General features: G+C 60.5%; 1 protein-coding gene across 6 annotated transcripts in view; it reads left to right on the top strand.

Moving 5' to 3' along the window:
* CTTN (cortactin) overlaps positions 1-12,175 on the top strand; it is a 34,207-nt gene extending 22,032 nt beyond the window's left edge. For all 6 annotated transcript variants that reach the window (XM_082341876.1, XM_082341878.1, XM_082341880.1 and 3 more), the window contains 6 exons: positions 2,362-2,431; positions 4,516-4,655; positions 7,338-7,427; positions 9,342-9,483; positions 10,295-10,366; positions 10,879-12,175. In XM_082341876.1, coding sequence (XP_082198002.1) covers positions 2,362-2,431; positions 4,516-4,655; positions 7,338-7,427; positions 9,342-9,483; positions 10,295-10,366; positions 10,879-11,015 — 651 coding nt within the window. In that variant the 3' untranslated portion in view covers positions 11,016-12,175. The remainder of the gene's footprint in view (positions 1-2,361; positions 2,432-4,515; positions 4,656-7,337; positions 7,428-9,341; positions 9,484-10,294; positions 10,367-10,878) is intronic.
* The last annotated feature ends 233 nt before the right edge of the window (positions 12,176-12,408 follow it).

Below are 12,408 nucleotides of genomic sequence, written 5' to 3'. Positions count from 1 at the left end.
CTCCCAGGTGGATGGTGGGGCCGTCTGCTGAGCTCAGGAACTCGGGGGGAGGGGCAGGACTGGGTGGGATGAGTCCCCCGTGGGCACGTCTGGTTGGGCTGCCAGACGGCGCAGGTAGTTCGGATGGAGGGGGTGGGAGTGGGGTGCCTGCAGACGGAGGTGGAGTTGGGGAGCCTGCAGAGCGGCGAGGGGGCCACGGGCCACGCCTGTGGGATGGCAGCGGGCAGGCTGGTCAGAGGAGACCGGGCAGGGCACCTGGCGAGGTGCGGGGAGCCCACAGGGTCCACTGGTGCTGGTCTGAGGGCGGAGAGTTACGAGGAGGGAGGGGTCATCTGTGCCCCGAGGTGCTGCTGGGGACGTCCTGTCTGGGCGAGCGAGGTGGGGGTGCTTGACGTCTGGTCAGGGCCTGTTTTTTTATTTTGAGGTTGTGGGGAGTTTGGGGGAGGCCAGCTGGCAGGGGTCTGGGCTGCGGGAGGAAGGGAGCCGTGGCGTTGGCAAGCTTGGGCCAAGATCGGGGTGAGCTGGGCACTGGTCAGCTGAGGGGATGGTTCTGTTTTAAGGTGGGAGGAGCCCAGGCCACAGACAGGGAGGTTCAGGGAGCCCCTGGGGCGTGGTGGGGAGCGCGGGGTCCCCCTGCGGCCAGATGGTGGTCTGTGCTGTGCGCTTGGGAAGCCCGGGGCTTAGAAGGGTGAGGCACCTGCCCAGGTCTCAGCCTTGGCGGCAGCATGAGATCATCCCTAGGGACGGGTGGCGCAGGGACTCAGGTCTGACGTAGTCCCTGTGGGTGGTGGAAACAGGTGAGAGGTTCCCGGCAGGTGGGTCCCAGGAGAGGCCGAGACCTTGAGTTGGTCAGGCTGGACGTTGGGGAGCGGGGAGCTGGGTCCAGGTGGAGGAGGGTGGCCAGCAGGAGAGGGGAAGGTTGTAGTCGGTGGGCGGGTCTTGGTGATGGGGGTGCAGTGTGGTGGGGACCCCGCAGCTGGAAATGAGAGGCTTGGGGTCGTGGTGTTTGCCGGAAGCCTGTGGGTGAAGGCAGAGAGGCGGCTCTGAGCATCGTGCTGGAGAGTTGGCCGGACGGGACGGGCAGCGGGTGTGCAGGGGCCACGGCCCGGAAGCTGGGAGGGCGCTGACCCCCTCCCCGCTGACGCCGCAGGGCAGGCAGGAGCCTCGTGGGCGAGCCGGTGGGGGCGGGGCCTTAGAGGTTGTTCTGGAAAGAGATGGGGAGGTTTGGGGAGCAGAGGAGGGGGTGGTCAGGGCAGCCGAGCAGCCACCCCGGAGATGGAGGAGGAGGAGGAGGGAGGAGAAGGGGGCCTTGGCGGGAGGGTCAGGGCCGGCCCCCAGGCGTGCCGACCGGAGCCCCGTGGGTCACTGTCGCCGTCGTGGAGCTGCCTGTACCTGACCTTGGTCTGGGGCGTTGCGCACTTCTCAGAGCCGCTGCTTGCAGTCAGCCTCGGGCGTCAACTAGTGACAGGCTCCCGCGCGTCCTTTCTCCCGGTTTCCTGTGTCAGGAGAGCAGTGCCCGTCCTGAGCCCCAGGCGTGTTTCCCTGGGAAGCGTTCGTGCCCAGCGGCCAGTGCTTCCCTGAGCCGTCAGTCCGCGCCTGTGTCAGCCTTTACGTGGACGGTCGTCGCTGTCCTTTTAGTCTCGCGAGTTGGGTCCCTACAGAACCAAACTAGAGTTGCGCTTACTGGGAGAGGTGGACAATCGGGGGGGCCTTTGTACGTCCCAGGGTCCTCTCCCAGCGCAGCAGAGGCTTCTGGGCTCCCCTGCAAATTCTGTCTGTGGCGAGAGCTTGGGAGGAACACGTGCTTGGTTTATGGTTGTGAAATGGAGGCACGTGGTAGGGCTTTTGGTTTTTCTGCTTTTTTGAGCAGTTTGCTCAAATTTGAGAGGAAGGTGCAGAGATTTCCCATATACTCCCTACCTCCCCTCCCCCACCCACCCAGTGGTCCATTTGTTACAACCTGTGAACCTACGTTGAGCCTACATCATAGGCACCCAACGCTGAGGTCGGCTTTAGGGTTCTCTCCTGGGATCTTACATTCTGCGGGTTTGCACAGGTGTGTAGTGACTCGTATGTACCACTGTCTATTCCTACACAGCAGTTTCACTGCCCTAAACATCCTGGCCCTGCCCATTCACCCCCTATACGTGTGTTTCTTCTCTGACGCTGGCCCGTATGGTCACCAGCCAATGTGTTATTAACACACTTTTCATGCCTCTGTTAATGTGCAGAACAGGTGGATATGAAATATTTGGGCTCTCTGGTTGGGTCTTTGGGAGGATCTGGGGCAGGCCTTTGTGCAGGGAGAGGAAAGGAAGAAAGAAAAATGCGTTCCTGATCTCCCCTTTCTTGTCTTGGTAGAACGCTTCCACCTTTGAGGACGTTGCCACGGTGGCCTCCACTTACCAGAAGACTGTCCCTGTCGAAGCAGGTAAGTCCTAGCAGACCCCCTGGCAGCACCGTGGTTTTTCCCGGGAGAAATTCCACGCTGTGTGGTGTCCCCAGGACGGTGCTGAGGGGGAAAGGAGAGCCGGCGGGAGCAGGTGAAGCATTAACGGAGACCGTAGTTGATCTGTGTGTTTTGGGGACGGCAGTTGATTACCTGTTTGATGCTGTTTGTTCCTGCAGAGGTTCAGAGGCACCGTTCAGACACGGGCGTTGCAGCTCTCTGGCGGCGGGGGTCTGTTTTGGGGGGTGCTTCCCAAAGCAGAGCTGGGTTAACTGCACGTCCTCAAGGGCCCTGCTCACTGCCGGGGCCCAGGCCCCGGGAGGTTCCTGCGGCACCTGCCGCTCCCCCGGCCGTGGTGTGTCTGCGCAGCCTGTCGCCGCCGCGTCCGCATGAGTTAGGGCAGCCCTGTCCTTCCTCACTCACGGGTGAGCGCCAGGCTGCTCGCGACCCACCCTTCCGGTGCCTGCTGCGTGCCTAGGCCTCCTGTGGTCCTGGTGTCTGCTGGGGAACCGTTAAACGTGGGCCAGCCTGGGAGAGTATCGTTTAGTTGGGGGAATTATTACACGTGATAGAAGTGGTCAGTTACACGCAGCAAGTGGAGGTCGCCATGTATTTCCTGTGGATGCCCCGTGGTCGGCAGTCCGTACGCTCTGGCCTCAGGACACTGGCAGGAATTGCTGAGGCCCCAAAGAACTTTTGTTTACGTGGGGTATGTTTTCTGATCTTTACTGTGTTAGAATTAAAACAGAGATGAGAAGAATTTACCATTTTATTAATTCACTTAAACATTTAAAAGTAGTGAGACTATCACATATTAACATAATACTTTTTATGAAAAAAATAACTACGTTTTCAAAACCAGAAAGTGCAGAAGAGTAGCATTTCTTTAAATTAAGGTATAGTTAGTTGATTTACAATATTAGTTTCAGATGTACAACCTAGTGATTCAAAAGTTTTAGAGATTATTCTCCATTTACAGTTATTATACGGTATTGGCTAGGTTCCAGGGTAGCGTTGTGTTACGTTTCTGTGGAATCGCCTCGGTGTTGGCCAGCTGAGCTCCCTTAGCTGCTTCTCACTCCTTCAGTCTCTCGTGACGCGTTAGGGTGGTGAAGAAAATCTGGACTCCCCAGATAAGCAGTGGGAAAAGGGAAGAGTATTGTACTGGCCGTTTCCGGTCGTGTTCTCTGTACCCCAGTCCAGCGGGCAGCCGTCCAGTGGTCTTCTTAAAGGTTGGTCTCTCTTGCGCAGCAAGACTTTGTGACATCACGTCAGGGTCGTTGGAGAGCGTTGATCACCAAGTCGCGCTGATCTTCCACGCGCTGACGCCTTTCATTATACAGCGCCCCCCGGGTCACGTCCGTTGACAGTACCAACCTCGTCACGGAGTCTCTGAGCAAAACTGGGAAATTGTCATACTCATGGCAGTGGACACGGATTTTCCAAAATTCTGATTTTGCTTGAAAGCTTGAGTTTTCCCACTGACAACAAATACTGTAGTTGTTTTTTAACAGGACAGGCTCAGCTCGTTCCTTTTGGAGAAAGGGTCTGGCACGTACCCAAACGGCGTAACCGTAGTTTGTCCATTGTCATTTCAGGGAAAATGATGTTCCAGGAAAAATCAGTTTGGCCTGCATCTCAGATAGTTGCACGTGTTTTCCCCGGAGGCCCCACGGCACGTCCACAGGGGCAGTCGCAGTGGGCTCCGCCCTCACATTTTGTCACACGAAACGTTAAGAGGGTTGAGATCTACTCACAATCAGTACTTTTTACTGTTTTATCAAGGGCATCCTTAGGGGGGTTTTTTTTCCTTGTGAGTGTCTGGTGGTAAAGAATACAGTGGTGTTGGGAACGTAAGAGCATTCCAGATGCGGGGCTGTGCCGTCTTCCCGCTGTGGGTGCAGCACACACAACAGTGAAGGCCGTTCCTGGTGGGGGGCTGGCAGCCGAGGAGGGCGCATCGCCCTCAGCTGGGGTGCCTGCTTCCCGAGGGACAGGCCGCCCTGGCGCGGGCCTGGTCCGGGGGAGATGGTGGCGCCCTGAGTAAATCTCTCCTTCCTCTTTAGTGAGCAGCAAGACCAGCAACATCAGAGCTAACTTTGAGAACCTGGCGAAGGAGAAGGAGCCCGAGGACGGGCGGAAGGCGGAGGCAGAGCGGGCGCAGAGGACGGCGAAGGGGCAGGAGGCGGCGCGGAGGCAGCTGGACGTGAGTGCGGGCGGCGCCCGGGCTCCCCTCCCGCGCGCGGGGGCCGTGTGTCCGGCTCATTCCTGCGTCTGCTGCAGAAAACTATCAGTAGGAAGCGTTTTGAACTCGCGCCGAAGGCTGTGCTCTCAGGAACTTGGCTTTCAGCCGCACAGACGATCCCGTCTCTTGTCACCAGATACGAGACAGTCGACCCTCCCCGGCTCCAGCCGTGCTGCCCCAGCGCTGGGCGACTGCGGGCCTGTCCTCCCCCGTCAGGCTGGCGGCCCCCATGCCCTTGGCCAAGCCCCCGTCCGCACGTCTCCCCCGCAGCCTGTTCCCAGCCGTCACCCTCGGGAACCCGCTGTCTGCTTGGGTGGCAGGTTGAGGGCACAGAAGGGATCCCTGTGAAGAAGGCCGTCTGCTGGCTCTTGGAGCTCTTGCTCCTGGAGCTCGGGTCTGCAGGTTCTTCTGGGATTCTTCACAAACTGTCTTTCCGCTGGAGAGGGTGGCAGTGGGAGCTGTGAGGAGGGAGCAGGAGGGTGGGGACTTGCTCCTTCCTAAACTCGCGTAGATGGGCTGACGGCTGACGGCTCGGGTCCCGCCGCGTCACCTGCCAACCGGGCGGCCTGACGCAAGCCAGTGCACCGTCCCGCGGCCCACGTTCTTGCCCGTGAAACGGGTGTGGAGTCGCCACGACTCGGGTGGCCAAGAAGTAGAATCGGAAATAACGCGTGTGTTGTTCTATAGACTGTAAAGCTCTATTTAAACCTAAGGGCGTTTCCTCCCCACATCAGTCTGAAGACCCCGTCAAGGGAGAGTGAGTGGTTGAGGCAGTTAGCATGCAACGGGCAGGAAACGCTGGGCGCTGGAGCCGGGAATTAAATAAGCCCTGATAAAACGTTTTTATCACACGTGGTGAAGTCGGGATGATAGCAAACGTGTCTGATTATCACGTACCGTTCCTTAATTGCCAGAAACTTTAAAGCTGTCTCTCCTTTCAGTTTTTAGTTACGCGCTTGTAAGTTTTTCTTTGTTGCAGACACACACACGCACACCAGGAGGCATTTTTTCCGATAACTTGGTCTCGTTTTCACGTAACGCCTTCCTCGTTTTATGGCTCGGAATTTGACCCCTGCAGTCGCAAAGCTGCAGAAGGGTTGGAGGGCTTGAGAAGGAGGCTCTCGGTCGCTGTTGTCCAGCCCCTTGGCCTTTGAGGTTCTCTCGCCGTCCCTTCCGCCGTGTTGTCCCTCGCCGGGTCCAGCCCCTGCCAGCTCTCCCCGCCCGCCTGTCCCCTGAGTGACTCCCATCGATCGGCATGGTGCCGCTCGCACCAGAGCCCTCTGGGTTGTGAGGCGCTCTCCCGGGGCAGGACACGGCCCGCACGCGTCCGAGTGCTCTGGCAGGCGGGGCGGCCACAGATGCTCGCCCCGCACATCTCGGGAGCGAGCGTGCCCCCGAGAAGGAACGTCTGTTCCCCGCCAGATCGGGGTGTGGCAGGGTGGAGGGGGGCTGTCACGGATCCTCGTGCCGCTGCGTGGCGGGCGGCAGGCCCGGCTCTCCAGAAGCCCACGCTCAGCCCGGCCTAGGCACGGCCCCTTCAGGGAGTCATGCTGCCCCGGGGATTTAACTCGTGGGCAAGCTGCCAGCGCCGTGAGGACTCGTGACCGTCCTGCTGGGGCGGGTCAGGCAAAGCCACACTGGGGTCCAGAGCTGCGTGGTCTCCGGAGGGGTTGGTTTCCACAGGGCAGTCCCACCGACGCCCGTCAGGCTGAGCCCCGTCGGGTGGGCTGGCAGAGCAGCTGGGGAGCGGGTGGGGGCGGCGCAGCTCCTGCTTCTGCTGCGACTTCCCTCCCCGGGCCGTCAGGTTCTTTGGTCGGTGGCGTGGAGGAAGTCCACCTGACAGGCGTCAGCACTGGTTTCCTGGGGCCGCGTCAAGTCCCGCCCCGCGCCGTGGCTTAGGGCAGCGCAAGGTTACCACCTCACAGGCTGGAGGCCGGGGGGCCTGGGAGGGGTTACAGGGCTGGTTGCTTCTGGAGGCTGCAGAGAGGAATCGTGTCCTTGCCTTTTTCAGCTTCTAGAACCTGCCCCCGCCCCCGCCTTGGCTTGTGGCCCCTTCCAAGCTCTGCTTTTACTGTCTGCCTCCCGCTTGTAAGGACCTGTGATGACACCGGGCCCACCTGGGTAATCCAGGGTCACCTCCTGCCTTGGGTCCTTACCTTGGTCACGTCTGCAGCCTCTTGCCCTGTAAGGTCACACGTTCACAGGACCCTGGGGGTTGGGACGTCCGCATCTGTCCACCGCTGTCCATCCTCTGCCCTCCTCAAGATTCACGTCCGTCCTACGTGCAAATTCCCTTCACTGCGTTGGAAGGTCCCCGGAGGTCTCAGTCCGTTACAGCCTCAGCTCAGAGCCCAGGTGGCGGCCTCCGGATCAGGTGTGCGGGGGCACTGCCGCCTCTGGCTGGATCCGTCAGCCCTGGGGGCAGGACTGCGTGGGCCACCGGGCGTGTCTTGAGAAGACTTGACGCGTGACCTCGGCTGCAGGGCAGACGCGCCCTTGACGTCTCTGCGCTGCGTCTCTGCTCCGCGTTGCTGCTTCTTCCTCCGGCAGCGGCAGCGAGCGCGCCTCGTGCTTGGGTGCGACTGAGGGGAGGCCTGGTGGAGGCCTGGTGACACGCTGACTGCCGCTGTCTCTGCATTCCAGGAGCAAGCCCGGGCCCAGAAGCCCACGCCCCCCGCGTCGCCCACGCCCCAGCCGACCCAGGAGAGGCCGCCTTCGAGCCCCGTCTACGAGGTTGGTGCTTTTATCTGCTTTGCCCGTGAGTCTGACGCCGCGCGGAGACGCCCTTCCCAGCTCAGCTCCCCGTGGACGGGGGTCCCTCCCTGTGCTGCGCGGCGCCCGGAGGGCAGCCCTCCTGAGCGCGGGGCCTCTCGCCTCCCCGGCTTCCCCGCCGGCCTTCTCACCCGCCCGCTGGCCCCGCTGCGCTCTCCTGAGCCAGCCTCCAAGGGTCAGCCGGTGCGGGTCTTTCCCTCACCCACTCCCTGCTGCCCTCGACTCGGACCACACTCCCTTCCAGGACCCTCGTCCCCACCCGGCCGCCGCCTCTCGGCTCTCTTCCCTTGGCCTCTCTCGAGCACCGTGTTCCTGGAGACTCTGTCCTCGGCCCTTCCTCCTCAGTCTTCAGTCCCAGGACCTGCTCCTTTGACCCCTGGGTCACTGAGCCGCCTGCCCCCCTTCCCATGGCCCCATGGCGGGGTCTCCACAGGCTCTGGGGGCCCCCCTCCCAGAGCAGCTCGGCCCCTGCCGTCCACACCCACACCCACACCCGGCCCAGCCCGAGTCCCCTCTGTCCCGTTCACTCACCTGTCTTCCCTCACCTGGACGTCACCACTTAGAGCTCACTGAGTCACAAGGGGCTGAAACTGACTCAACTCGGCTGAGGCCCAAAGGGGCTGAGGGTGCGGGAGCACCGTGGGCGGGCCTGGGCTTCAGGGTGGTCTGTAGGCTCGCCCCTCTGCCTGGCGGGTGTGGCGGGTGTGGCGGGTGCAGTCTTAGGATCTGGAATCCCGTGGAAAGGGGGCCCCTGTGCATCCGCCCATCGGGGCCCACTGCTGGGCCCGTCACTAGCAGTTGGTCCTTGGAGGAGGCTGGAATGACACGTTGTTCTGGGCGGGGCAGGGAATCCTGCCCGAACCACGTGACGGGGGAGGGGTGGGCGTGGGCGGAGGGGCTGCTGCGGGAAGATAGGAGGTTAGGGCGTTGCTGGCGGCCCTGTGCAGTGTCCCCGCAGTGACCTCGGGGTGACGGCCCAACCGCTGAGCGGCTCTGCGCGACCCCGCAGCACATGTGGCTCCTCACCCTCCCGTCTGGTCCCCTCGCCTCCAGGGGCACTTGCCAGTAGGAGTCCGTCACTCCCTTGTTTAGCCCTGGAGTGGCGCCCGGTGCCCGGCCCTGGTGGAGCCCCGCCCTGTGGCCTCTGGAGTAGCGCTCCCGGCCTGCCGCACCCCTCTGTCACCCTCTGTGGGAAGCTGAGGCCTGACCACCGGCTCTCCCCAGGGCTCTCTGTGTGCGCCTTCCTTTCCTGACCCGCGAGGGTGCCCTCAGGTGGACCCCGGTCGGAAACGCTGGTTGAAGCCGCCGTTGGTGGTGGATGGTTGGGAACTGGGGTCGCGGCTCAGGTGGCTGTCAGCAGAGCACTTTTGACGTCCTCTTGCGTGCGACTTGTTGGTCCCTCCCCTGCCTCACCTCCACGGAGGGTTCCGTGAGGATGGAACCCGCCACCCGCGGGCTCAGCTGCCCTAGCCGGTGGGATGGGGTGATGGCGCGGAGCTGCTGGCAGAGGCCCGGGAGGGCTGGGCGCCCTCGGGGGCTTTGGGAGGCCTCGGAGGTCTGGGACCCAGAGAGGAAACGGGCCAGACCTGCCCCAGGAAAGTGGGGCGCTCGCAGCCGGCAGGTGTTTGGTGACGGCAGGACTCAGGGTGTCGGGGGTGTGAGGACGGGCTTGTGAGGGGGAGCCTGGCCCTCTCGGCGCTGCGGGACACGTTAGGACCCAGGCGTCCACGGGGTGTGAGCAGGTGACGCCGCCCCATCCCCGTGTCTGTCTCGTCTCAGCCGGGGCTGAGAGTGGTCAGCGTGTCTCTCTTGGCCGTGTGGCCGTGGTCGTGACCCGGCGCGGGCCACGGGAACTGTCTCCTTGACTCTCCCCAGGCCGCGGCTCCGTTGCAGGCCGAGCCGAGCTACACCGGTGAGCCCGAGCCGGCGTACAGCACGGAGGCCACCGAGTACCAGGAGGCCTACGCCCCGGAGGCCGTCTACGAAAGCACGGAGGCCCCGGGCCACTACCAAGCAGGTACGCGGGTCTCCCGCATTGCGCCCCCCTCTGCTTCTGGCCCCCTGCTGACTGACCTGCCCCACCTCTGTCAGGCTTGCGGGGCTCCTCTCCTCCTGCTGCGGGCCCCGGACCCCGGGGGGCTTGGCCTGGCCTCCTGGGGGGTTCCAGGAGATCCCTGCTTGTGCTGAGGGCGCTGAGAGGGGTGGGCGTGGAGGAAGGGGCTTCTGCTGCTGTTGTATCAGGGTAGAAGCTCGTGAGGTCTTCCAGGAAGCCAGAGTACGTTGAGGTCTCTGAAGAGGGAGATTTCTGCGCACTCTGAAAATGTTATAGATGGATGAACACTCAAATTGGTCTTTGATTTCTAGAGATGAGGTTTCCTTTAATGTGTTTGGACAGATTTAACACAAGTCCGTTCTCCCACTTGGAGTGACATGAAAATCAGTATCAGAACCTACACCAGGGCAGGGCCCTCACCTTCCCTGAGCACAGCGTGAGGTGTGATCAGCTGTCTCCTGCTTGCCATTCATTTATTCGTGATATGACCTTTCCTGAAAATAGAGCTAAATCTTTAAAGTGTAAAACGTGACACCCTGAAAACGGTCAGTGCCTCTATCGAGAGAATGACGCGGGGCTTCGCTCCTTGGGGCCGGGTCCTCCCCTTGGCGGAAGGTGCCCGACGGCCCACGGTGCGTCCTCCCGATTCACGCTCGGCACCCCTGCCACATTCTCTCCTGACTGGCTCCTCCACCCGGACCTTAGGAAGGGGCATCTGACGGGAGTGAGAGTGCAGCTCTGCTTCCTTCTCAGACCCTGTTCTGGTTTATTCTAGAGGAGGGTCCCTACGATGAATATGAGAATGACCTTGGAATCACAGCCATTGCCCTCTACGACTACCAAGCTGGTGAGAAGCGCCCCGAGGGCCGGAAATGGTGGTGGCGGGGCTTCCAGTGGTTCGTCTCTTCAAAATCTGACTCTCAGAGCGTTATTTACAATTTTTAAAAAGAATTTATTTTGAAACAATTTCAAGGTTATAGAACAGTTGCAGATACAGTGCAAGGAATTCCTGTATCTCCCTCAGCCACACTTCATCTGCTCTGGGTTAGGGTTTTGTTTGAAGGGCTCCGCCCTGTCTCTGTATCCGCCCCTGTGCGTGCAAAGCCCCCTTCATAGAGTAGGGGAGACAGCGAACCCTCCACCCCCAAGGAGCCTCCGCCCCCAGGACCCTGCACCCCCAGGACCCTGCACCCCCAGGACCCTGCACCCACATCGAGCCTCCCCCCGCAGAACCCTGCGCTCCCGTGGAGCCTCAGTGGGAGGCCGCCAGCTCGAGGGCTGCTGGAGGGTTTTCCTCTGGCGGCTGAGCAGGGAACGCTGAGTGTGACCGCTGCTCTCTCTCTGTGCCCTCCTCCCTAGCGGGCGATGATGAGATCTCCTTCGACCCTGACGACATCATCACCAACATCGAGATGATTGACGATGGCTGGTGGCGCGGGCTGTGCAAGGGCAGGTATGGGCTCTTCCCCGCCAACTACGTCGAGCTGCGGCAGTAGGTAGCTGGCCACGCCCTTGCCGTAGCTGGCCACGCCCTCGCTGTCTGTGGCCACGCCTGCCTTCTGGTGTTTTCTTCAGGGTGCCGAGGGGAGTATGCATACTGCTTTTATATTTAATACTTTTGCCGATGCTTTTGAAAATGTTTACGCCACAGAACTTGCTAATATATTGTAATCATGCTCCTTGGAGGACTCGGTGATTGTTTTTATGCATTTAAGGTTTTTTTTTTTTTTTTTTTTTTTTTGCCAAATCAACTGTTGCCTGGAGCCACTTCGGGGACCTTTGGTCCTGAGTGTGAGTTGTCCCTGCCCGCCTCTCGCCCTCCGCTCCAACAAGGTGGGGGCAGGAGTCCCCGCCCAGGGTTTTGGAGGAAGAGGGAGGGCCTGATAGGAAGTTAGAATTGTGGGCAATCGCTGGAAAGTACGGGAGCTGTCCGCTCGGTCGGAAAAGCCTCTCGCGCTGTGAAATCCCACAGTATTTGCTGGGTTTCAGCAAAGACCCCGCCTTTCTCCGCGTCTCCCTCCTCGTCTTGTCCTCGTTCTCTCGCCTCCCGCGATGCCGGGCCTCCAGGAGGGCTGCTGGGCCCCTGCCCCCGGCCCCCCGCTGCAGTGTCACCAGTCCCTTAGAGACTGTCCTCCCGCTGTCCCCAGCCCCGGGCAGCTGGCCTGTGTCCGCCCTGTGGGGAAACAGCCACTGCTGGTGGAAGGCAGGTCCCTTCCCCGTGGTGAACCGCAGAAACGCTTCCCGTCAAGGAGGCCGTGCTCTTTTTGCCAAAATATCATGTTAAGTGACAGCAAAATTTGATGGATTGACTTGGCTGAGAATGTGAGGTGAGCAAGAGGGAGCGCTGTGGCCCAAGACGCTCCCGTGGCCGCCGCGGGGAGCCCGTCCCCCGGGAGGGACCGGGAGGCCCCTCAGCTCAGCTCCCGCACGTGGTCGGGGCAGTGTCCTCCCGGGGGACCATGTGGAAGTGTCTGGTGTTGGGACGCCAGTGACCATGAGGTACACGTTTTCTTTCCTGAAGTGCATTTGCTTTACCACGATTAGGTCGGGTTTTATATGCAATTCTTGTATCTAAATTTCTGTAGCACACCTCATAGGTATGATTTTTTTAAATTAAATATTCAAAATAAACTTTTTTTGATCCACTTGCTGCTGATTCGGTCTGCATTTGGTCGCTTCATTCTACAGTGGGGGACGGCTTTGCTGTCACCACCCAGCGAGGTGAAGCCTTGTATTTATCAGCTCTGGGCCAACTAGCTTCCCTTTTGAAGAGGCACGCTCCTTAAAAGGTATTTTTTAGGAGATGAAATGTTTTAACTCTCGAATTATCAATTATTTGTGCAAGGATTCCAAGCAAGACGGAAAATGCTGTGTTTAAAACTCATTTCT

Source organism: Balaenoptera borealis (genome assembly GCF_965194805.1).
Source record: "Balaenoptera borealis genome assembly, chromosome: 11".
NCBI lineage: Eukaryota > Metazoa > Chordata > Mammalia > Artiodactyla > Balaenopteridae > Balaenoptera > Balaenoptera borealis.
The sequence above is the reverse complement of the archived record's forward strand: the minus strand, read 5'-3'. Positions and strand labels throughout refer to the sequence as shown.